Below are 27,415 nucleotides of genomic sequence, written 5' to 3' on the forward strand. Positions count from 1 at the left end.
CCCTGTAGTGTAGTTTTTGTTGGTGATTTTATTCGTTCTCGCATCGCTGGGTATATCTTTTGCTGCAGCTGTTTGTGTATCATGCATCCCCTATAGTTTGCAGGGTGATGCTCGTTACAGTTTACGCAGCGGACCTCTTCGTCTCTTGTTTTCCTGGGACAATCACTGGTCAAATGATTTTCTGCGCATTTAACATATCGAGGGTTGCTATAGCAGTAATTCTTCGTGTGGCTATATCTTTGGCATCTCGTGCACTGAGGTATCTCTCGTTTAGCATGTGGTGCTTCAAATTGGACACAAGTATTCATGAGTAACTTTATGTTATATATGTCCTTATTATTAGCCTTTGGCTTTAGGTCCACATAGAATATTGGTAAGGGATTTTTAGTCTTCCTTTGTTTTACGTTCCAGATGTTGGTAACTTCATGACCTTTTGATTCAATACTAGTTTTAATCTCATTTAAGTCTGTTGTCGGATGGACATTTTTTAAGACTACTCTAAAGCTTCTATCTTGTTTTGGTTTATACGAGTAAAATTCAGTTTTTTTGTCAATTAGGGATTTTAGGATCGTACTGTAAACTGTACTTTTTAAGGGCTGTACTTTGACTTGATCAGAGCTCAGAGTTTTGATGTTATATTTTTGATTTGCTATCTCATCAAGTAATTCGATTAGAGGTTTGATGTTTTTGACACCTGCGATGAATATAGGAGGGGGTTTAGGTTCCCTGGTTTTTGAACTGTCTTCTTGTACTGAGTCCATTTCTTCTTCTGAGAGGGCACGGTACCTGTTACTAGTTGACACTGCCTCTCCGAGCCAGTAGTCGTTCACTTCATGATCTCTCGCTCTCTTCCTGGCGCGTGGAACAGTTTGCCAGTCGTTTCCTTGTTTGGGTAGAGCTGGAAAATTGTGATTATAATACTGCATTTGGCTGGTCATTTGCACGTTCTGTTGAGGTTGACTGCAATACATGATGGGATTCTGAGAGACACCTTGTTGAGTTGCAGGAGGCTGCATGTATGATGTGGGTATCGGCATGTTTATATATGATGGTGGTGTATTATGATCTGTGTAATCATTCATGTTTGATGGTGGTGAATGTATATAGTTGTTGGCGTAGGCCATGGCCACGGCCATGCACTTATATAGTAATATGCACTAGAAGATTGTTCCACTTTTATCAAGGATTATCGAGAATATAAACAAGATTGAACACTCCGATATATAGTTCACGTAATGATTCACTCACTATGCCCACTTAGACTTTAAGTCTACGTAACTACAAACACTGCTCTTCGGAGCAACGACATATACACGTCCGCACCGCATAGGACTTCTCTTCCAACTCTCTTGTTGTTGTTGTTGAAATATAAAAAAAGATTAACTACATGATTAATCGAGTGAACAGAACAATTGAATATTACATTTAAGCATCCTGTTACACTCTACACAATGTATGACGCAACCTCTGTGTCACACGTGTGAGCACACATATTAAAGATAAGCAGCGGCACGCACACAGGGAGCCTACACAGAATAATACCTGAACAGTCCTGAAAGCAAGAAGTAGCCGCTGCAGCACTGTAGACAGAGTGAGTATCCCTGAGAATGTTAACATTTGAAAAATTTTAAAGAAAAGAAAAAAAAATAAATTTGAATTGAAGATTTTAAAAGTGCCAGATTTCAAAAATCAAATTTGACGTGTGTAGGTTGACAAAGATTTTCTACATATCTGACAGATATCAGCGGGGGGATTCTGATATGTCGGGACCTGTTAGCAACGGAGAAGTGAACAATTGGGAGGACTGGTGTTTTTAAGTTTTAAACTACGTGCAGTGTAGCAGCTACATGAGAGTATACACCTGATGATGGCCATTTATGGCCGAAACATGTAGTGTATAGGAAAAGAAGACGAAAGAACTACAATAAATTGTTGCCCTTGAGACGGAGTTTGTGTCATACATAGAATAATTGAAACTATCCTTTTTATGTCTCTTCATCTGCCTACAAGAGACAATCCCTAACTTAAAGAAGTAAAGTAAAAGTAAAGGTATCCCCTCAACAGGCTGCAGAAGCCCATAGGGTTGTGAGATGTCGAGGATCCCACATTTTCCAGACAGCCGGCTCACAGATGGCTGTAAGGTTGTCGGCCTTACGCGCCCGCCACCCTTTACTCCCAGGAATATTCCTGGTACTCATTTCTGTTAGAGGCTGTGTCGACCCCAGGGCCATAGTGCGACTAGAAGGATTAGATCAATTGAAAAAATCCACCTCATCAGGATTCGATCCCGCTACCTTCTGGCTTATAGCATAGTGCCTCAACCAACTAACATCATTTTTAATAGGTCTCATTACATTTTGTGAAGCTACTTTCATTTTAACTTAATATGTTCATTATAAAGATCATTTTACTTATTTCGGTGCTTACTTGAACTTCTGTGTGTATCTTATCAGTGTAACATATTTTAATCGAATTTGAGATATGATACATATTATGTGGGTGTGACTATACTTATTTTTCGTTTATTTTGTTTCTTTTTAAAGGCCTAAATTATTTTGCATATACATGTCATGTTAAGTCTGAAATTTGATGTACAGAATATTATTTTATCAAATACTATGGGTGTAATTTTCGTTTTATAAAATTACATGTAATGGCTGCATTATGAAAGATACTGAATGCCTCTGCCTTGGGCTAACTTGCAAAGTACATACTTAAAAAGTGACTGTCTTGAGTAAAAGAATTTTCAGCAGAAGTAGTAGATGCTTTTATTGGCTCATTGGCTGGATAGAGGCATGACCTAAATAAACTGAGGTGTTTGAGAATGGTGATAAGACATTACCACCTTTTTCTGTATGAATTTTTCTCAGATCTCTTGTGTGCAAACTCTTTCAGAATTTAAAATTACTATAGAATCCAGAAAGGAATGCTGGTATAAAAGAATAATAAAAAGCAGAATGATTTATTTTTGTAGTTCATATTAAATTGTAAAGCCCTTGACACAAAATAGAGTTATATTTTAGCGTCCTGTTGCACTGATTTATGTCCATGATTTATTCTAACCGTCTTACAGTGCATACATTTATTCACCTTACTCTTCTCTCTTGCACTACATGTTTCAGCACAAAAGTGCCATCTTCAGGTGCTTTTCGATGTACGTCAAACTACTTCATTGCATGCCCTGTTGTCTTTATACTAAAATATATATTCATCATATATATTGATAAATTTTAAATATTAAAAATATTAAAACTGTTCAGGATTTGTCATCCTTATGTCGTATCTCAATACGCGAGTCACACAAAAGTGCCACCTGAAGATGGCACTTTTGTGCTGAAACATGTAGTGCAAGAGAGAAGAGTAAGGTGAATAAATGTATGCACTGTAAGACGGTTAGAATAAATCATGGACAAAATAGAGTATAATGTCCACTCCCTGTGTGGCACAATATACTAATACTGTATGTTTCATTAACCTTTCTTGGTATTTAAAGGATGATAGGGGTTGTTTGGGTACATAATTAGCTTTTAGACATACAGAAGAGTAGTTTCTAGGTGATAAAATAATGAAACTTTTCATTACAAAAATTTGTTGAACACCAGGTTTTATGTCGATAAATAATTACCCCAATGCGTAACTGTTAAATAGAGAACTGTGTTTATATACTTTTTACTTTGATGTAAAGATAATACACATTTACAATGAAGCATAAGCCTTACACATCTGTGCATTATGTGGGATTTGGTTATAAGCCGTAGGAACCAAGTCTATCATTCCTTTGCTTGTTTCTTACAACTTTTCTGATTGTTATCTTGCAGTTTGTTTGAACAGGAGATTATGAGCTATGTGCCTGTGGTACCAGCACCAGCTCGATCACCACGTGGTTCACCCCAGCTTTCACCCCAGGCATCACCTGGATTGTCACGGGCCAATGCCCGGGCTCCTGCCCCCTACAGGAGAGATTTTGAAGCAAAACTCAGGAACTTTTATCGGAAGCTGGAGTCTAAAGGTTATGGCCAAGGGCCAGGAAAACTCAAGTAAGAAGTTTTGCTTTCAGTAGGTAGTAGCAGTAGTGAAGGCAGTGTGAAGGCAGTTGCAGCAGCAGGAGCAGCAGTAGTAGTGGTGGTAGTAGTAGTAGTGGTAGTACTAGTAGCAGTAAGGTTCTCCTGTTTAATTAAATATCATGCCATAAAATCGTGGAGGATTGTAGGTATAACTCCACCATGCTTGGCCTCAGCTCTAGATGGAGGCAATTGGTAAGTTTCACACCTCAGGTGCTTTCCTCCAGGAGAAAGATCTCCTGCTCCTGCCAGGAATTGAACCTGCCTATCCAGCCCATAACCTGTCACTGTACCAACTGAGCTGTCCTGGCTCTTGGCATGCAAAAATGTTATATGAATAAGTAGTCACCTGAAGCAGTGCATTTCTTTCTGGCTCTTTGATGTAATGCCCCTTAGGTTTGAACAAGTGTACTTCTGTGTATGTTTCCTTGTCTGGTGCCTCTTTTTGTAACTGACAAGGATGCAGGTACTTTGTAAGTCTTCCAGAGGTCTGTAATGAATTAATAAACGTTCTAAGTTAGGAGGTCGACTGGACTACAGCAGACTGCAATAGGCTGCAAGGAGTAGGAAACAAGATTTCTTAAATACATTCAGTATTGTTCTCCCATCTCTTTGTTACACAGAATCAGATGGTAACAACAGTGCAACAGCTAAGCGGCCTTCGTAGTCTAGAGGTAATATTCCCACCTCATGACTCATGGTACGCGGGTTCAAATACATGGTGGAGGTCGTCGAATTTTTAAGGGTGGAAAAAGTCAGGGAACAAGTCCTCCGGGAGGGACTTTAAGCTGTGTGTCCGGTGTTGTAGCTTTATGGCAGGTAAAAGAACCTCATATCTCCAAAGGAGAACACTGAGCCAAATTCAAGGACGTTTCCCGCCCAACAGTAGTCTCTAAGGCCTCTGATAGATGGGGGAAGCAGTATAGACACCGCCAAGCTAGTGGAGGCTGAACTCGCTGGCTCGGCGGGACTGATGGTCGCACCAATATCGGTAGGATATAGAGGCTGGTAGAATATCATAGAAGGAAGCACAATGGACCAATACTGGTCTAAATGCATGGGGAAACCCACCCTCTCCAATAACTGACTATGTGCAACAGCTATTGACATTTTTCTTGTACAGGGAGATCGAGAAGTTGTGCACATTACACTAAGCAATTATATTTTCCTGGTTTAAAGCACAAACTACAAAACATACAGCATTTTCTATTAATTTTTATAACCTTACATCTTAGAAATGCAAAATCAAATCATGACTTTACAAAATATGCTCAAAATGGCTTCCCTGTTAAACAGTGCATGCTTGAGCTCTTTTTATCATGTTTGAGGCCACTGTGTGGAGTACCTGTAAACTGATGCTGTTAATCACCATCGTAATGTTCCTCTTGACATCATCCAGTGTATGGGGATTGTTTTTATAGACAATTCCTTTGAGCTACCCCCAAAGGAAAAAAATCTGCGAGTGACAAATCGGGCGAACATGGGGGCCACAATCCTCTTGAAATGAGATGGTCACCGAAAAACTCACGAGAGAACTGCATGGTTTCATTAGATGTATGACATGTGGCACTGTCTTGCTGCAACCAACACTCATGTTCATCAACTTCAAGAAGCACAATAAACTGTGTAATGATATCTTGGTACACTGGATTGTTCACTGTTGTTTCAAAGAAAATTGGGCCCACTATTCGATGACATGATAGAGCACACCACACTCCAATTTTCTGACAGTGCAAGGGCTTTTCATGTAACTCATGTGGATTTTCAGATGACCAAATCCTATTGTTTTGACTGTTCACATAGCCATTAAGGTGAAGCCATGCTTCATCAGTAGGGACTGGATTTTTATGCCCTAATAATCCCTTAAATATGTATGCATTTATGCATGAAAAGCTTCCGAAATATGCACTAAAGTATGCACATAAAAATTTATACCAAATATTAAAATTGATTTTACATTATTTTAAGACCAACAAATCAATATTTAAGTTAATTTTATGTAATCACTGAATGATTCACATGCAGTAAAAAGCTATACTTAAATACAAATCATGCAACAAAACCAACATATTTCATTACAAATTTAAAAAAACCAATGGTACTCACATTTAGCTCTCCGAACTTTCAACTTCTCTTCTGTTGCAGTTCACAATTACTAAATGTTTTAGGTTTTCCATAGTTAATCACCTCCTATTGTCTCATAAGATGTCCTTATAGCGGGACAACTTCTTTCCACCTCACAGGAACTTAGGGGCGCATGTACAAAAGCCGCTGTTTGTTCCACTGTTAGTGATTTTTTACTTGGCAGTTCAGTACATTTACCGGCTAAAATTTCTTAAATTTCACAAATTTGTTCATATCCTAAATTTTTTGAAAGAATGCTGTGTACTTTTTCCTTTACTACTTCACCAGTTCTTCCAGGAACTGAATTCAATTTGGAAAGAGTGGTTTTGAACACACTTAACGACTGATACAAAGTAGTATTGCTATTCCTTGCCTTGAGTCAGGAAATGGCAGATGGAAGATGAGAGAAGTGAGCAGATATATAGGAAAGATTAGTTTCTAGTTCTGCGTTTTTTAGTACATATTGGGCAATTTCAATTGATGCTGCACTTTTGGGATAAAATGTATTCACGACATTCCTAACTGCTTCTAAGTACGGTATAATAACTCGCTCCACACAGCCACGTGCCCCAGAGCGTTAAAATTGGTTCTGGATGAAGTGGAACGCTCGGTGCTACTGCTTTAAAGGCTTCTTTTCTATATGGCGCTTTAACAAATACCTTCTTCACAGAAGACACCAACTTGTCAACAAGCGGAAAAATTGCACGAACACGGTGTAACCCATGGGCAAGGCAAGTCAAATGTATCATATTTGGAAATATAACTTTAAGAGCAGTACCGGCTTTCATCATATAACTTGCGGCATCAGTGACAGAGCAATACGCGCTCATACTGAATGCCATTCGGCCATAGTAAATTCATGGAATTGATAACAAATCTGGAAACTGCTGAGCTATTTGTGGTTTCAAATTGCTCTGCCGCAAGAAGATATGGGGTAGATTGTTCATTCTTATTAAGGGATCCAACTATACAATTTGCAATAAACCGTCCATCACAATCTTGTGTTTCGTCGAGTGATACCCACACAAAATTATCTTGAATCTTATCTCTAATGCTTTCAATTGTAAGATCGTAACACTGCTTCACGTAATTTTTGTGCACAGTAGATTCATCCGGCACTTTGCACGGTGTATACTTCTGTATGAAGTTTCTCAGAGTAGGATTGGTTAGTTTCCACAGCGGAATATCTGCCGCTAAAAAGGCTTCGCATAAATCAAAGGAAAATTGTGAAAAACTATTATTAGAAAATTAACTAAGCAATTTTTGAACAGGAGCACTTTTCGTGGATTTAATTTTAATATTCTCTTTGTGTATATTAGTGTTGAAATGCTGAAGCACTTGAAAGCATTTTTCACAACCAACTGTTTTCTCACACGCTCGGCAATAAAGAATTTCGTTATCCGTACTTATCATCATCTCTCCTTCGAACTCCCGCTGATACAGCTGTAATTTAGTTTTCTGACCTACTTTCACTTTCGGCATGACTATAGAAAGCTGAACAAACTTGACTACAGACTAGTCACCACTAATGTGAATGGCCCCCAGCTTCAAATGAAGAAGCGTAATGAACCTCATGGAGACTTCGGAAATAAATAAGTGAAGTTCCTTATCGGTTGAATAGTATTACGTTGATAGCGGTTAGATGTGAACGCTTCCGTCTAATCTCTTTGCGTCCACTTTGATGGTACGCGGATAAGGCAAGTTACGAGCTGAGGGATTGGGGAAGTCCTGTCCTGGTTATTGCATCAGAAACATGAATCATGACGAAATGTTGAGTCAAATATGCAACATATTCCAACACGGAAAAGAATAATTGATTGTAAATTTGAACATAAAATTAAAAAATGTATGATAAACTTTTAAAAAGGAAATATGCAGTATAAATCTTCGAAAATATGATGCTTATTCATAAAACAGGCAAAATATGCATTTATGTGCACCATAAAACCATGTCCAAAATTTAAGAAATGAAGTAATTTATACATATATCCAAACAAGCAGACTTTCTGGTTGCAAGAAAGAAATATGTATTTGCATTAAAATCCGGTCCCTATTCATCAGTGAAGAAAACCCGATCATGTGCATAAGAATGACTGGTGAAATAATGTTCCACAATGAAAACTCGTTGTTCTTGGGAAAATGACTTGTCTGTCACGCATTAAACAACGCTAAACTGCAGATGTCATATGACTGATACACAACAGATGGCGTTTCTACTCGTTAGTGCTCCTACAGTACCATCTAGCAGTAGGAGATATAATTATATTACCTGCAGTACAATTTATAACAACGTTTAGTTTGATGTGCGCGACTTTTCAATCTCCTTGTATAACAAATTTAATACAGTGGAACCTTGCTTAACGAGCACCTCTCATAACGAGTAATTAGCATAATGAGCAAAACAAATTGTAAAAAAATGACTCGCTTTACGAGTGATGAGAGGGGAAGTCCCGGATTGTACGCTTGCTACATCAGTCCGTGTTTGGCACTCGTTCCGCTAGCATGTTAGTGTTGCTTGTGATCACACATTTTTCCAAACTTGTATTCAGACATATTATTTGTTATTTTTTGTGCAAAGTTTAATAACCCTTGCAAAAGTGTCCCTGAAGAAAAAGCCGCAAAAAGACAGCCATAAGAGAATAAAAATAACTGTAGAAATGAAACGTAAAATCATTGAAAAGCGAGAATGAAGTGTGAGCGTGGCTGATCTAGCACGCACATACAATCGGTCTACATCAACGATTTGCACACCTCAAGAACAAGGACAAGATTAAGGAGAGAGATGCTTCAAAGGGAGTAACAGGAATATCTACGCAACGGTTATGTATTCTCGACGATGTTGAAAGGTTGCTCCTCATGTGGATTTTTTTTTCTGCAAATCGAATTTGCATTCCAGGTTGGTTCATTCCGCAGAGAAGAAAAGATGAAGATGATTCATGCTCCTTAACAATGTATATATTATTTTCTTTGAATAAACGTTATACAAAAAAAATTTTTTTTAGTATTTTTTCGGCATGGAACGCATTATCATATTTTACATTAATTTATATGGGAAAAATTGTTTTGCTTAACAAGTGTTTCGCATTATGAGTAAGATTCTGGAACAAATTATTCTCATTAAGCGAGATTCCACTGTACTTTATTCTGTGATGTTAAGTGGTGCTGGTAATACTCCTAGCTCTCAAGCTTTTGTGTCCATCATGTTGATGTTGCCGATAAATTTTATGAAGTATGAATTTGGGGTGGGCTCCAGTGGCAAAGTGTCTAATCCGAATTTCATCAAGATCGATCCAGTAGTTCTAGAGTTAGAACACAGGGACAAATAGAGAGGACAAGACCAACTCTATGATTGCACATTGTGCAAAGTGTACATAATAATGAGAATAAGAATACCAATAATTACTACTACTACTACTACTACTACTACTACTGCTACTGTACTGCTACTGTTATTAGATGAGTGTGATGTCATTGTGAAAAAGTGTTAATGAGTGATTTACTTTAGTATCATCTTATTGTTTGTATGAGTTTTACTATTGTGTTGTGATTTCAGTTCTGATTACATAAATTAGAAATAGATATCTTACATTTATAGGCTGCACATCCGTCGAGAGCACCTGCTGGAAGATGCATTCAACAAGATCATGGCTGCATCAAAGAAAGATCTACAGAAATGCAAATTGTATGTGACATTTGACAGGGAAGAAGGGCTTGACTATGGTGGACCATCACGAGAGTTCTTTTTCCTATTGTCTCGAGAGCTATTCAACCCATATTATGGCCTGTTTGAATATTCAGCAAATGATACCTATACTGTCCAGGTCTCGCCTATGTCAGCTTTTGTGGACAATCAACATGAATGGTAAATATTTTTATATAGTAGACCCTCAATATAATGCAGGTTTTTGGAGGAAATCTTCAGTACTCACATCATTGATATTATTTATATTTATTGAGTAAAATAGATGGAATTTAAGGTACATTTCAACCTTATATTTTGCCATTGCTACTGACACAGACCACTAAGTTACTTTAGTTACATAATGTAGTTTGTGGGATCTGTTAACTGCCCTTTTTTCAGAACATGTTACTTACTATTAATCAGATGCAGTAGATGAAGGTATCCACTATCAGCCTGTTGTTCTAACCATGTTATCACTACATTAAAGTTTTCTAGCACTTTTCTCAGTTTTGATTATAGAAACAGAAATATACCTGTTCATAGTGTACTACAGACTTTATCGTCTGTGCTTGTATGCTGCAGCAAGGATTGTTGCAATGCATTATTTAATGCAACCAAAACATTTAATAGGAATTTGTATGACCTAAAACATGTAATTGTGTTGGTGGACACGAACACTGCCGTGGTATTTCAGAATCCATGGTATATCAAGTGTCTGCTGTGCTTGGACACGTTGAGAAAGCTGCAGATTAAATTCCAAAGTTTCTGGATTGATATTCAGTACAATTTTCCTTAATTATAAAGAGAGCAATTCAGCATAAAAAACATGTCATTGTTCTTTTATCCATGCAAAGACAGTTCGAAGCTGTGCCCAGAGGCCAGTTTGGGGGTTGTAATTTGTAATGTTGAAAAAGCAAATGAACATATTTGCTTATTATTTTATTGTCACATGTATGACTGACTATGGACAGGGTTTGGATTGGTAATTGGACTTACTGAACACTTACAGATTGTGATTACAAGTAACTGTAGCTAATACACACGCTCTACAATTCACTACTGCATGCACTAAGTCTTGTCAGTCTTCCATATCTTCACCGGTTGTCAACTGGTAATGGTTTCATTGCCATAGCTTCCTTGGCTGCAGTGTCCATGTCCTTACTGGCCGGCGACTGTCTCACAATCTAACTAAACTGTAGACATATCCTGCTTATAACACCTCGACATGGACCACACAAAAAACAACTCTCTCAGCAGTTCTTTTATTGTTGTCTCATGTAGCTGTTCCATGGTCTGCGTGGAGAACACTGCTTTCCAGTTGTTGTGAGTTGCGAATTTTGCGGCCGTTACCTAGCAATGGCCGTTGTTTATAGAGTCGTTACTATAGCAATGGGTCTACATGATACAGTATTCTGTTTAATGTTGTGGTGTATGGACCTGTTGCTAAGCAGTGACTCAGTAACCAGTGGCTGTTGCTAGGTAAAGACCACAACATACAAGGACACAACAATAAAAGAACACTGTTTTTTGTGGTTCGCACCAAGGCCATTTTTGTGCAACGACTTGGTAAACCTCTTCCCACAGCCACAGACAGGAATGCAGCAATAGAAGAATGGTGTTTTCTATGTGGTCATTGTCTAGATTTTATAATCAAAGGACAAAGGCAGTTCAGTAGAAAATTGCAGCGCCTACAAAACAGAGTTCTCCACACCACTGACAATTTTCCAAGGCCCACACTGGTTCGTGATTTACACATGGCTTTCAAAATCCCGTACATTATGACTATACAACAAAACTATGCAGGCAACAAGCAGAAGTCATATAAAATCATGATAACGAAAATATTTGCAGTATTGGACAAGGCGAAGCCCGACATAGAAAGTATAAGAGGCTTAAACTTGGCGGTGGCCAGGCATATGACCATTCAAGTGACTAGATTGCCGTGGTAGCAAATACTACTAGAAATAGGGCATAATCTGGTGTACTGAGCCTGGACTGACAGGGGCCTTGTATACCGTATGTCCAAAAAGTATCCAACTTCATTTTTTTCCGCTGTAAGTAATTGCCAAAGGGTGGGGAAACTGAGCGTAGTGGTAGAAGGGACTTTCATGCGCATGCGTGATCTTTTGCTGACTCGCAACACTGCGAGATGCATCTGTGGCTGCCAGACTGCGAAGTGGTATAACACGTGTTCATCACATTTTCGTTTCGCTCAAGATGACAGAATGCTTGGAGCAGCAACACTGCATTAATTTTTGTCAGAAACTTTGGGATACCCAAGCAGAAACAGTTCGCAAAATTCAGTAGGCTTTTGGTGATGATTCACTGGAGGTCACTCAAATTAAAGAGTGGTTCAACCGCTTTAAACATGGCCATATGTTGGCATACAGTGAGCAGCGTTCCAGGAGACCGTCAGTCAGCCGAAATGCCGATGTCATTGAAAAAGTGCGGACACTGATCATGGAGGACCATCGTTTGGCCATCCGTGAAGTTGCTGATGAGGTTGGGATCTGCAGAGGTTCCGCAAACACACTTTTAACTGAGGATTTGGGCATGCGAAGAGTGGTGGCAAAATTTGTGCCCAAGCTGCTTTCGCCGGAGCAGCAACGACTCTGCCTTGAGGTCGCGCAGGACATGCTGGAGTGTGCCAACAGGGATCGTGAGTTCCTGAAGACTTTGATCACTGGTGACGAGTCGTGGGTGTACGGATATGACCCGGAAACCAAGGTGCAGGCGTCACAATGGAAGCATCCAACATCCCCGAGGCTCAAAAGAGCACAACAGGTTCGGAGCAATGTGAAGGTGATACTGACTGTTTTTTTCGATTACCGAGGTGTTGTGCATCATGAGTATGCACCACTAGACCAAACTGTCACTAAGGAGTACTACCAAGAAGTCCTCCGCCATATTTATGAGGCAGTTCGGCGCAAGAGACCGGAGCTATGGGACGCAACGCCCCAGCTCATTCATCACACCTGATCCAGGGTTTCCTGGCCAAGCACGGCATTCCGCAGGTTCACCAGGCTCCCTACTCTCCTGACATGGCTCCTTGTGATTTCTGGCTGTTCCCAAGATTGAAGACACTGCTGAAAGGCTGCCGTTTTGACAGCCGCGAGGACATCATATAGAAAGCGACGGCGCAGCTGCACACCATTCCAAAAGAAGCCTTCCAGAATTTCTTCCAGTGATGGAAGACCGCTGGGCTAAGTGTGTGGAGTCACAAGGGGCCAACTTTGGAGGCTATTAGGTATTGTAACCACCCAGATACAGAACTTTTTTTCCTGGCCAAGGTCGGATACCTTTTGGACAGAGTAGTATATTGTACATAGAAGTAGGAGGTAAGATTAGATTTGTAAATATATGTAAATACTGACAATGGACTTACTAATACAGGCTATGACTGACAAATGACTGACCCAACCTTTCATCAGAGAGGGCGGCCCAAAGGGACAGGACAGTAAACACAAAGACAGACAGACTGACCGACCGTCAGTTGCAATGTGACTTTGACTTTAGTTCAGTAGAATTGTACACAGGAAGCTGTGAAGGTAGAACCTGTGTACATGAAGCTGAAGAATTTCCCTGTTAGAAGCCGTTGTCAGGGAATGGCTGGTGAAGACACAGGAGGCTGGAAAGTCTTAGCAGGTGCTGTGGTAATTTGTGAATTGTGGAGTTTGTGGTAGCATGGTAATTACTTGTACCTACGAGGCATGTGTATAAGTGGTCATTAAGTCTATTCATCACTCCAAACCCCATCCATAGTTACACACATTATGTGACGATATTAATCATAACAAAACAGTAAGTTCTGTGAAGAACTTATGATGACTTTTTCATTCAGTTGTTTTTGTCTGTGTGGGGAAAGATAGAAAGAACTATGAATTAATATTTATGCAATTTAGCAGTATAGAAGGAACCATAAAGTAATAATCATACAGTTTAGTGGTCTACCTCTGTGCATAATTTTTACTACTACACTGTATTAAAACTGTTAAAGACAGCTGCAGACTTATGCACTGTCACAATCTTTTTAGTTGTTCACGGATAAATTGTGTCAACATAACCATTTTAGTGCCATCTCCATGAATTTAAGTGTTAAGTGACTGCACAGCCAACTTCATACTGTGGCATGTAGACCCATTGCTAGGCAACAGTCATGAAATAAACAGCTGTACAACAGCCATTGCTAGGTAATGGCCGCAATAGATTTGTAACGCACAACAATGATGTACATGGCAAGTGGTATTCTCTACATGGTCCATGTGATAGATGTGTGATGCAACAGTAGAAGAATGACAATTTCTTTATTAAAACCATCACAACACAACTATATTAAGGTCAGTGCCAAGTTTGGCTCTGCAACATGTTTCGGCTACCAAAAGCAATCATCAGGCAAATACATGGCCAACATATATACACCACTGAACTGCAGTACTAGTAAAATTGGATACAATAATATTGTGACATGTTGTGCAACGGAGAAACCCCCCCCCCCCAGCAAGGACGCGGCGGGGGAGTGAAGAGGTCCCCCCANGAGTCAGCGCTCCCCTCCCCCCCTCCGCACGGTAACGTAACGCGCAACGCGCGGTGACGTAACAGGATGATGTGGCACTCATTACGCGACAGGCAAGCACTGCAGCTATATAAGGGAACTGCACAGCGGCTGCGGGTCAGTTATAATGTGGCCATCGCCGAGCTCAGTTCTGAGTTAGTTCCGAGCAAGCCTGGGAGTCGAGTTGAAATGTGGACAGTCGCCGAGTTAAGTAGTAGTCGAGCGAGTGTGTTATCAACGAGTTCTCAGTTTGCAAGTTACGAGCTACAGACGCGTGTGCGAGAATCAGTGATAGTTCGTGATAACCAGTTATATTTGGAGTGTGTAATTCAGCGAGACTTGTATAGCTCCCGCGCTATTAATACGTGAAGACTCTGGAAGATAGTGTTAAGAGATTTTGTTGTAGGGTTTGTAAAGTGTGGAAACCCGTAACATTGTGATAATTAATTGTAGCCGATATTTGTAGATTGTTCAATAAACCAATTAACGATCTCTACGGCGTATTCAGTAACGAAACACGTTACATTGGTGTCAGAAGTGGGATTTGGACTTACACACGTGATCACAAGATTCGAACTCAAGACACGTGACAATTTGGTGTCAGAATTGTTTTACGAACTTGAACACGCCTCGACAAATAATTGAATTATTGTGAATCGAGTATTTTACTGCTACAACATGGACATGGAAAAGATGATGGAACGTCTGTTGTTCGCCCAGGAGCAAATGGCAGCCAGACAGAAAGCCAGTAGGAAGGAAGAGAGGACGAAAGAGAAGGAAGAGAGGGAGGAAAGTAGGAGGAAAGAGAAGGAAGAAAGGAAGGCGGAGAAGGAAGAAATGCTGAAAGAGATTAGGGCTATCCAAGTAAAAGCAGATGCCGACCGAGTGCGGATGGAAGACAGAATGGAAGCCAACCGAAAGAAAGACAGAGAAGGTTTCCTGGCCAAATTAGACGTCAACCAAAAACAAATAGACGTTATGCTGACAAAATTAGACGCTGACTTCAATGCCTGGCAGGAAGAGACGACAGCCTGCCAGGATGCAACGGAGAAAAATACAAGAGGAAAAGCGGTTGTAGTTAACCGACAGTCGATTCCTAACGAAGACAATGAGACGTTGGGCTGCCCAGTGGACACAGAACCTGCGACGGCACAACAAGAAGTGGTCCTCATAGTTATACCGGTTGGAGTGACGATGGCCTACCGAGAAACGGAGGCACGTCCAAAAGATGAAAAGCCGGCTTAAGTGCACAGGAAACCTGAGGCGGCAGAACTACGAGAGGTACCCATACAAGACGCCGAAGTAATGCCGGTCGGAGAACCGAAGAAGAAAAGGCGCAGGGACCGACATCGACGAATTATGAAGAATCCGACACGGGAAAATTGACTGTCATCAGCAGGAAGGTGTCCCGCCATGGAAGAGTGTCATGGCGCCGGAGAAACATCTTCAGGAAATCTTGGACCCGGGGAGATCATGCGTCCCGGATAAAGTTGGCTGCCATCTGCAGGAAGACATCCCGTCGCGCGACTGTTGCACGACATTGGAGAAATGACTTCAAGAAGGAATCTCCCCAGGGAACCTTTGGATGCCGGAGAAAGAACTTGGCGCCACGGTCTCGTACCAGCCAGCGGCCGAAAGTCCAGGAGGAACAATGATGTCAGCAAGTGCAAACAACGCATCAAGAGCTGTTACGTCGATGTAAGAAATTTCCGACGAAAGACCTGATGAAGGATTGGACCTTGTGGAGGGGACGAGCCCCTCCAAAACGGAAAAAAAGGCCTCAAGCAGAGGAGGAACCGGTAGTGTAGAAGTACCGGCCTCCCAAGGAAGAATGAAAGCGATGGATGAATGGAATACAATTGGATCTTCTGGCGAGCTGAAAGGAAACCGCTCGAGACGAGCAGGTCTTGAGAGGGGAGCTGTTGTAATGGCCGGATGATAGTCGCTGCGAGATGTAGCCGAAACAGGAGATGCTGCAAGAACAGCCTCCAAAGAAAATTAACAGGGATGCACCGTTAGGCTATTCGGGACGAACAGCCTTAAGGAGGGAGCAGTGTGACATGTTGCGCAATGGAGAACCCCTCCCAACCCAGCAGCAACGTGGCAACTCAGGCCACAGTGACGTGGCGGATGAGTCAGCGCTCCCCTCCCCCCTCCGCACGGTAACGTAACGCGCAACGCGTGGTGACGTAAGATGGCGCGAGGTAACAGCGTTGCTAGGCTATACGCCACGTCACAGTAGTGACGTGGCGGGCGACCCTAGCAACAGCAAACGGAATAAAAACCGGCTGAGCAGCAAGCGAGAGTCAGTGTGTTATCAACGAGTTCTCAGTTCGCAAGTTATGAGCTACAGACGCGTGTGCGAGAATCAGTGATAGTTCGTGATAACCATTATAATTGGGAGTGTGTGATACAGTGATACATAGCTCCCCTACTGTAAACGTGTAGACTACTGAAGACAGAGTGAACTGATTTGCGCATATGGTTATAAATCGTGAAACCCCGCAACAGTGTAAACAGATTAATGCGATTAGGGTTATAAAGTGTGAAACCCCGCAACAGTGTAATAATTAAGTGTAGCCGTTACTTGTAGGTTGTTAAATAAACCAATTAACGATCTCTACGGCGTATTCAGTAACGTGAACACGTTACAATATTAATTATATTAAAATACTTGGCATAAAAGTACAGGGTGGGGCGTAGAAACTTCCTTTTTTTGAAGACGCATTGTGAATGGAGGGGAGGTCGCAGAAAAGTGGGGATAGGCTTGGCGAACGCAGCAGTCGTGGAAGTTTCTGTCTAATACCCTTCAGTAGGAAACATGAGGTGGACGAGTGAGCAGCATGTGTTTGCTGTTTAAGCCTATTTTTTGAACAACCATTCCCTTGTGGCAGTGCAGGATGCATTCTGTACTCACTTCGGAATTAAGCCCAGAGGTCTGGTTCCCAATCGGAAATCGATTGTTTTGTGGGTAGAGAACTTCAGGACAACCGGCAGTGTGGTGAAAAAATCATCAGGATGACAATGGACCGTTACGACACCAGAAAATGTGGAGGCAGTTTGTTATGCCCCAAATTTACAAATGTAATATTGGGAAATCGACAATATGTTTTTGGATTGTTAGAAAGGTTTTATGCTGACACAAGGTCTGTGTTTGTGAAACGCGGTAGGGAGAAGAGCTGGGCAAGGGAATGTCATAGCTCTGCACAGCCGCGCTTACAACGCGGAAGCGAGCACTCATACAGGTAGGACACTGGGAGGATTAGGAATGCTTAGTAGACAGAGGCTGGCAGAACGGGATTCATTCTCCGTGAGAAGTAATGATGCAATGAGCACTAGCCACCCTTAGAAATAGCGTCAGAAAGGGGTGGGAGCTCACCCTCCCGCAAGTTGATGAGCCTCCAATTCCAGAGTACAGAAGTATCGAAATGGAAAATATTGGGGGCTAAACAAACAATCATTTCAAGGAGTGCAGACGGAGGCTATGTCCGTCATGGCACCGACAAAGTGGTGGTTGACAGTGATCATCTGCATATCTTTCTCAAGTAAGTCAAACTCCTCATATTAGCCATGAAGTAAAAGTGTGATATTATTAAAGTGCAACCCCAGTGAACTAAACTGAGCAACAGAGCAGGTTAGAGTACCATATGTCAGTGCAGGAGGTATAATGAATATAGGTGAACTTCGTGTGACCCGACAGCAGTTGGCATCATTTAATGTATATATGTGTATGTATGTAGGTACTAGAAGATTAGAGTAGGATGGAAATGTAGAGAACTTTATTGGTACAACCCACTATGCTCCTTTCCCTTACCGCTCCTACGTTACCCTACGTCTCATGGGAACTGTGAGCTCGGAACCAGAGAGCAACAGTCAGCATTTCAAGAAGAAGCCAGAGGAAGGGGAGAGGCTCCTGGGGGACAGAGCGCCAACCGAGAGTAGACTGCTGTGAACTATTGTTTTGTTGGTAATAATTAAATACCCCCCTCCCCCCCTCTTACGACAGAACACAGTTCGACAGTTGAATTTGAGATCTCCAAGATGTTCCGCTCACAAACATGCAGTCGCCCTAGACATATCTAATTGTTCAATGAGCCGAATTCTTCACATCTTCTTTTCCATCCCTATAAGATGGTTGTTGTGCAAGAATTGTCACCACGTGATTTCCAGAACCGAATAATGGCGTGCGAAACATTATGGAAACTTTACCCCCTGACACACTTGTTTTCTTTAGTGAAGAGGCACATTTTCACCCATCCCGATATGTCAGCAAGCAGAATATGCGCTATTGGAGTGGTAACAATCCCAGAGAGCTCCATGAGAGGCCACCTCACAGTGATAAGGTGACAGTATGGTGTGCGTTGTTGAGAGTTGGAGTTATTGACCCTTATTTTTTTGAAGAAGACAATCATGCAGTTACTGTCAATTCACAGCGGTATGTGGACATGATTAAAAACTTTTTCAAACCAGCTCTTGAAGAAATGCATCTAGGAAATGTCTGGTTCCAACAGGATGGTGCCACAGCCCACACAGCCCGAGCTTCGGTGACAGTTTTGAGGGCAAAGATCCCCGGACGGCTCATCTCACTTTGAGGTGACATCCCGTGGGCAGTGCACTCACCTGATCTGACGCCCTGTGATTTTTTTTATGGGGATACCTCAAGGCAGTGTTTTTTAAACATCGCCCCTCAAACCTCCTTCAGCTGAAGAATGTTATTCGGCAGGAAGTAGCCCAAATTCTGGTGCACATGGTGGAATGTGCAGAGGAAACTTCAGAAAACGGTTGCATCATTGCATAGAGAACGGTGGCCACCACCATCGTTTAAAAGTACATGATATAAAACTCTACAGTATGTTCTTTCATTAGCTAAACATAAATTTTGTCTATCAGCAATAATTTTTCTTTTATTCGCCTTCAAAAAAAAGGAAGTTTCTGCGCCCCACCCCCTACAGTAAATTAGACAATATAAAACGAAAGTTACAGTATAAAACAAGTGGTGCTTTACATCATTGAGTCAGTCATTGGTTTTTGCGATTTTGTTATGGTCCCATGAACAAATTGGAGTATCCTAAATTTTGTGTATATATAATAAACTTTTGGAGGCTCGTGATGTAGATGTAGTAATATATTAATGTTACTTAAAATGATATGAGAGTAATAGTGTTAAATTTTGTTATAATTAACAATTAATTTTGGTATTGAAGATAGTGTATTGTTTACTTACTATTTAGTTGGTGCCTCATCTTACAAAGTATTGTCCGTTCTGTAGTGAATGTAAACAAGGACTGATTTGGTGATGTATGTTAAAAGTCAATGCAAGGGGGGGAGGGGGAGGGAAGGTAGAGATAAAAGTGTATGCAGAAGTTGTGGGAGGGGATTGTGGCTATATTATGTTTTGTATGTATCAATGATTACATCATATATAGGGTTAACAATTTCGGTAAAATTAACATTTAGTTTGCTGATTTTGCAAATGTGAAATCTTTCATATGTATCCAAGGTTTGGCCTTTCTTGCCAATATATAGAACTTCTAATGTTTTGTCTATCATACTATATTCATGTGTGGTGTCCAGTATATGTTGAGCAAATGTGGAACTTATTTTTTATGTCTCGAATGTGTTCTCTCAGTCTGACCTTAAAGGTACGTCCGGTCTGTCCTACATATTTTAACGGAGTCAGCACATTGTAGTTGATAAACCCCACTATGGTTATTTCTGTCATCATTTATTTTTAACAGACGTTTTATATTTTTTTTTGTCTTATATCAGATACCAACTTCAGTATTCTTGAAAAGTTTAATAATAGATCTGATTTCATGGCCGAAATAGTAAAGGTGGTCCATTTTTTTTTTTTGCATAGTATTCTTTTGTGGAGGGTTTCTGTGTTAGTTGTATGGTATTTAGTGGGTAGTTATTATTATTTAGTATAGTGTATATATGTTGGCCATGTATTTGCCCAATGATGGCTTTTGGTAGCCGAAACATGTAGCAGAGCCAAACTTGGCACTGACCTTAATATAGTTGTGTTGTGATGGTTTTAATAAAGGAGTTGTATTTTATAACACAACAGGATGCATGAAATGGAAAAAAAAATAGAACTGTTTGGAGAGGTGTTTTCTATGGGGCCTGTGCAGAGGCTATATAATGAGGAGCAGCTGCGATTATGAGGGAGTCTTGAGACAGCAGTTAGAAAGGTAGGAGTTAACTGAGAGAGTCACAGGAAGTTACAGCTTGAAAAGCCGTTACCAGATGATGACTGGTGAAGATACAGCAGACTGAGAAGATTTAGTATGTGCTGTAGTGAATGGCACAGTATGTGAATTAGTGATAGCATGGGACAGTATGTATATATTGACACGTCTTGGGTATGTCACTGACAGATAACTTCACTTGGGTCTCGGATATAGTGAATCTTTATTGGACACTCACTCTTACACACCTTACAATTATCATCACTTGCAGAGTCACTTGACTTCTGGCCCAATACTCTAATGCGATGTCTCAACTATCCTTGGTTGTGGTTGGATCTCAGCTGTCTCTGGCGGCGGCTATCCCAAGACTATCTCGTTCTCAATACTCAATACTCTGTACGCGTCGTAAGCTCAGCTTATATAGGGATTATGCGGGCTGGATTCTGGACACCTTTTCTCACAGTTCCGTTACCGCTGTTCAGCAACCCGTTGCTTCGGGAACTCTCTTTATAGATTACACCGGTAACATGTTTCGTCTCATCCATTGTTACTCAATGACAGTTCATTGCTATGATTTGTCGCTGTGGGAGTTCCACAGTTTCCATGTATTCGTTGTCGTGGAAGTGTCCCGATTGTAGCGGTTGTTGCAGAGTTGGACGTAAGGTAACGCATCACATTGCTCCCTTCTAAAGGTTGTTCGTCCCCAAACAGCCTGACGGTACTTCCTTGGTTTCGTTTCCTAAGGCATTCATCTTCCGCGTGTTACCTCCGCATTTCCTTTGGTGTTTTGATGTTCTACTTCTTTCATCCGCACCCTTTCTTCCAGAGTGCTCGACCCGAGCGCTTCCATGGTCCAGGATTACTTGGTCCCATTGTCTCACATTCATTCATCACTTTCATGCTCTCCTCATTCATTCTTCCTAGGGAGGCCGGTGCTTCTTCATTACCGGTTCCTTTTCTCCGTTTTTGAGGGGGTCGACCCTTCCACAGTGTCCAAATTTTGGCGTTCATACTTGTTGCGATTTTGCACAGCATGCCTCGAATTGCCTTTTTAACTTTTTTATCATCTCACTTTTAATCTGTAGTCCTACTTCTTTTCCTTTCTCGACAAATTCTTTTGTCGTCCTGCCGCGTTCAAGTTCTTCTTGTTTCCTTTTCAACACATCCTAATGTGTGACTTTTGCGTTACTCCGACTGATCTGTTGTGCTGTGCCACATTTGCACAGCGGGTCATCTTCTTGTCGGCCATGAGCAGTCGCTTCCTCGGGAATCTACCAGCTCCCTGAGTAAAATTCTTCTTCATGATGTGTCTCTTGTGTCGTGCCACTGTTGCGTGATGGGACATCCTTATGTCGCTTTTATTCTCCTTTTGCCGTGCCACTGTTGCACGGTGGCTCATCCCTCTGCAGGCGATGGCCAATTTCTTCGGGGATCCACAATTTTTCTGTGTCAAATCCTTCGGTTTCTGGCGGCGGCGCTCCGTGGCCAGTTTTCGGTCCCTGCACCTTTTCTTCTTTGGTTCTCCGGCCGGCATTACCTCGGCGTCTACTTTGGGGATATCCTTCTGTGCCGCCTCAGGTTTCGTGTCCAGTGAGGTCGGCGTTCTCTCTTTTCGACGTGCCTCCATCTCTTGGCAGGCCAGCGTCTCATTGTGGTTGTCGTTCACCCTTTTGTTTCTCATTACGGCCGTCTCTTCTCACCATGCTTTCATATTGGCCTCATGTCTGGCATCTGCTTTTTCTTGGCCAGCTCTGATTTACTTCAGCAGCAGTTCCATCATCTGCTGTGACTCCATTTTAGCTCGTGTGGCGTTATAACACTTGAGGTGGCATTAGTCTAATAACTCTTCCAAATTTGTCTCAGAATCCGAACTTATCCCACTTCTGACAGCAGTTGTCACGTGTTGGGTATGTCATGTGACAAATAACTTCACGTGAGTCTCAGATATTGCGAATCCTTATTGGACAATCAGTCTTACACACCTTACAATTATTATCACTTGCAGAGTCACTTGACTTCTTGCTCAATACTCTCCTGCGATGTCTCAGCTATCCTTGGCCGTGGTTGGATCTTGATTGTTTCTGGCGGCGGCTATCCCAAGACTGTCTCGTTCTCAATACTCAATACTCTGTACAAAGTCAAAGTCACATTGCGACTGTCGGTAAGTCAATCAGTAAGTCTTGGTGTCGAGCCCCGTCTGGGGCTCATGACCAGATATTAATTATTACCGTTTGAGTTGCGGTCTTGTTTCTGTGTGCTGCCCTCTCTGACGAGAAGACGGGTCTGTCTTTTGCATATGCTGCTGGCCATTGCCAGTGCATTCTGTCTCGGGTCCGAGTCCTTTGGGACTTGCTACCATATTTTACTCTCTCAGATTTGAGACTTCCCTTTTCGTCACCTCCTACGACTCGCAGGGTCACGTAGGAGGTATTTGACACCCCCTCCACACGTGTCGTAATCTCAGCTTATATAGGGGTTATGCAGATTGGATACGGGACACCATTTCTCACGGTTCCGTTACCGCTGTTCAGCAATCCATTGCTTCAGGAACGCTCTTTATAGATTACACCAGTAACGTGTTTCGTCTCATCCGTTGTTACTCAACGACAATTCATTGCTACTATTTATCGCTGTGGGAGTTCCACAATTTCCACATGTTCGTTGTCACGGAAGTGTCTGTTCTAATCGTAGTGGTTGTTACGGCGATGGACGTAAGGTAACACCTCACAATATTTTCAGTTTGTTCAGGCCTTTAACCCTCCAAACATACAAGCTGTGAAATGAACATTAAGATTGTCATTCCAGAATATTCAGTGAATAGAAGATGCAAGGTAGTGCACTTCTTTTTTTCAGAATGCCAGAAATTATTGAGAAAAATATGAGTTCTGGTGATATTCTTATCAGCGTTCTTGCTATCTTGACTTTGTCTGAAGTAGGTGTACAGAAGTAACTGAACATATTTATGTGCATACCAACTCAGAAGTAGAATTATTGTGTGATGAAGGTGATGAGAAATTCGTTTATAATGATATTGTGACATGTTGCGCAAAGGAGAACCCCCCACCAGCAGTGACGCGGCGGGTGAGTCAGCGCTCCCTTCCCCCTCCTCCGCACGGTAATGTAACGGTGACGTAACAGGATTGTTACGGTAGTAACAGCGGTTACTACCGCTAGCGTTGCTAGCAACACAGCGCCAGGCAACAAGGGTGCTTATTACGTGGCCGTTTTCAGTATTGTTCGATCGAGGCTACATGAGGAGCAGCGAAGGCTATTCACAGTTAGTTGTACTGTGACAGCCGCCGAGTTATAAAGTAACAGTCGCCGAGCGTGTTATCAACAGTTCTCCAGTCAGCCGACTACAAGTTGGAGTATAGCAGCCGTCGCGGAAAGAAGAACCGGATGTGTGTGTGATTGTGTAAGTGGGAGCGTGTGATACAGTGATACATAGCTCCCCTACTGTAAACGTGTAGACCACTGAAAACAGAGTGAACTGATTTGCGCATAGGGTTATAAATCGTGAAACCCTGCAACAGTGTTAACAGATTAATGCGATTAGGGTTATAAAGTGTGAAACCCCGCAACTGTGTGATAATTAATTGTAGCCGTTATTTGTAGATTGTTAAATAAACCAATTAACCATCTCTACGGCGTCTTCAGTAATGAAACACGTTACAATATGGTGGTCAGGGAAGCAGAATCTCAGGATGATCCCAGGGGTAAGGGCTTTGGAAATTATAGTGTATCTCATAAACACACAAAACATGCAAAATCTGGTTGAGGGACTGAAGCTGCCTTATCTATAAGGAGATTTTATTCCATCTGTTGACAGGAGTGTAGGCATAAATGATGACAATCTGCCCTCAGATTTGGATTGGAGGTCATCATATTTCAGAAGACATTAGTCAATTTCTGTATGAATATAAGAGGCTTGTTGAGAAAGTTCCCAAAATGAGAGTGCATAGCAGCAGTGTGTCGGTCGCGTTTGGATGTTTGAACTTGCAACCTGGCCATTAGTTAAGCCATTTTGTTCCATGTATATCAGACATTCCATTTAGTTTTTATAACTGGTTTTGTGATTAAGCATGTTGTTGTCTAGTCAGTTTCAGTATGGAGCCAGTAAAGGAACAAAGAATTTTTGTTACGCTCTGTTTCAAATCAGGGAGAACAGATGCAGAAACTTAACAACATGTTGTGTGAAGTTCATGGTGATGAAGCCTTGAGTCAAAAGAGAGCCTATGAATGGTTCAAACTGTTTAAGAATGGAAGAACCTCAACAGATGACAATGAGCTGTCTGGCAAGCGTTCAAAACCTCTGATTGCCCAGGTGAAGAATGTCTGTGGAAATCATTGACTGACTGCCCAAGAAGTTGCAGAAAAGGGTGGATTGTCCATTAGTTCCTGCCACACAATTTTAATGGAAGATTTAGGAATGCATCAGGTCTCAACAAAATGTGTGCCAAGACCCTAGACTGATGATCTCCTCCAAAGAGGAAATGATGACAATCTTTTGAAAAATGTCATTACCAGTGATGAGACATGGGTTTACAGTTATGATGTTGAGATCAAACAGTCCTCACACTGGAAGAGTTCTGCTTCACCTCACCCCAAGAAAGCACAATAGGCACCCTCGCAAGTGAGAGCAAAGCTGCTTGTTATTTTCTATCATTGAGGCTTGTGCATTATAAATTTGCTCCTAAAGGTCAGACAATCAAGATTTTTATCTGGCAGTTCTGAGATGTCTGTGGGATGCTGCATGAAGAAAGTGAACGGAAATGTGAACTATGGGAAGCTGTCTTCTCCATCATGATAATGAGCCTGATCACAGAGCATTGCCAATTAGAACATTTTTGGCAGATCATTCATTTCTTACCACTCTGCAATCCTATTTACCTGACCTTTCCCTCCCAACTTTTTTTATTCCCTAAACTCAAAATTACCCTTAAAAGAAGAATTCCACACAGTAGAAGACATCAGTAATGTGATGAATGATGCAAAGGCGATACCACAAGCATCCTTCGAACAATGCTTCCACAAGTTGAAAAGGTGGTGGGAGAGGTGCATTACTACGTAAGGGAACTGTTTTGAAGTGGTTAATATTCAATAAGTTCATAGTAAAGAAAGATATTATTTATAGACGAATTTCTGGAACTTTTTGAACACACACAGGAGCACACTACTGTTCTCTTCTACATGTAAAAATGAGTTGGTTAGTGGACCTACACTCATCAGTCATCTTCCCTACTCATAAAACAGTACTAAATATGTACAACTGTGAATATATTGTTGCTATTTTGTCATCAATGTGCTGAAAAAACCTGAACATTAATTTAACTTTCTGTATATTATGTGTTACACAGCAGCTTGTGTGATATGACATGCTGTGAAAAAAAGTTCAGAGATCAGATTCCCATAATTCATCATCAGCTCTGTTAAAACATGGTGGCTCCAGAGTTAAAATCAGGAGCCTTACTGCTTGAGCCAGCATTCCTTTAAGACACAGGGTATGAAGGTGTTCGTTAGAGTCATCTGGCTCATTATAAGAGTCCCATTGTTTGCCCCTGTGTACGTAGTAATGACACTTTTGTCTCCCTAAATGGCAGAGATTTTCATGAGAAGCTGTGAAACAGTTGGTTTCTTAAGAAGGATTCTGTTCCATGGCTAGTTAATAATATTCTGGAAAATAGAATGTTTATTCTCTCTAATGGGTTTCCTCGTTTTAGGTTCCGGTTCAGTGGTCGAGTGCTTGGCCTTGCACTGGTGCATCAATACCTGCTGGATGCATTCTTCACACGACCATTTTATAAAGCTCTGTTGAGGCTGTGAGTATGTTTGTTGTAACACATTTCTCAAACTGTTGGTCGCAACCCACAATCACACTTTACTGTAACTAGGATTGACTTGACTTCAGGAATTATTTACAATGCAGTTGTATCCACACACTTTTGGCAGGTCAGTAAGATTTAATACAGGTTCAGAAAATGTATCTACAGCCAAGGAAAGATTTTGCCAATTTTTCTGTGACTGTGCAGGATATAGCGTACTGTAGGTGTTGTAAAGCTATTTTATGTTACTGCTATTATGGTACAGCCTAACAGGGATCTACAAAAATGTGCAGAACTGCACTGTTCATTGACTGACAGAGATGGGGGGATAATTTACACGTTTTAGACAGACCTGTTCTTTGTAACTCCTTTGACTGCCTTCTAAAAGAAAAGAAGTTATTGAAGGAATGATAGAGGGGCGGATAGAAGTGACAAGAAAACGAGGAAGAAGACGTAAGAAGATTGCTGGATGACTTGGGGGACAGAATAGGATACTGTCATTTGAAGGAGAAAGCTCTAGATCGCATTAAGTGGAGGAATTGCTTTGGAAGAGACTGTGGACCTGTCGTCTGACAGATTACTGATGATGATGTATTGTTTGATGATCTGCCAAGATGACTTTGCACATATGTTTTTTATATTTTGATCCTATCAAATTCAGAATTTTATATTTTGATTTGTTTGCCATATCATGGGTTTTGTCATGGCTGGAGGCCTGTTACAGATGTTCTGGTTTATTGACCAAAATAACATTATCAATGCTAAGTCAACAACCCATTAGCATTGTACTCATTAACCCTTTGACGTGGTCATTTAAATTCCGCGGCCGCGGCTCCTGCGGTAATATATTCAGCCGGCCATTTAAATTTTGCTCAAAAATTATTTATTCATCATTGTTCTTAAATTCTATGAGATAGGAACATGAAACTTTCACTAAAATGATCTTAAAAGATGGTTTTTATAACCTTACCTTATAATATGAG

The 27,415-nt window shown here is 41.3% G+C and overlaps 1 protein-coding gene across 4 annotated transcripts in view; it reads left to right on the forward strand.

Annotated features, from left to right (window-relative positions):
- LOC111868193 (E3 ubiquitin-protein ligase HECW2) overlaps positions 1-27,415 on the forward strand; it is a 246,640-nt gene that overhangs the window by 195,405 nt on the left and 23,820 nt on the right. For all 4 annotated transcript variants that reach the window (XM_023858628.2, XM_033752954.1, XM_033752953.1 and 1 more), the window contains 3 exons: positions 3,819-4,037; positions 9,781-10,047; positions 26,331-26,429. In XM_023858628.2, the coding sequence (XP_023714396.1) occupies positions 3,819-4,037; positions 9,781-10,047; positions 26,331-26,429 (585 nt within the window). The remainder of the gene's footprint in view (positions 1-3,818; positions 4,038-9,780; positions 10,048-26,330; positions 26,430-27,415) is intronic.

This window comes from Cryptotermes secundus, unplaced genomic scaffold, assembly GCF_002891405.2.
Source record: "Cryptotermes secundus unplaced genomic scaffold, Csec_1.0 scaffold107, whole genome shotgun sequence".
NCBI classification, from domain to species: Eukaryota; Metazoa; Arthropoda; class Insecta; order Blattodea; family Kalotermitidae; genus Cryptotermes; species Cryptotermes secundus.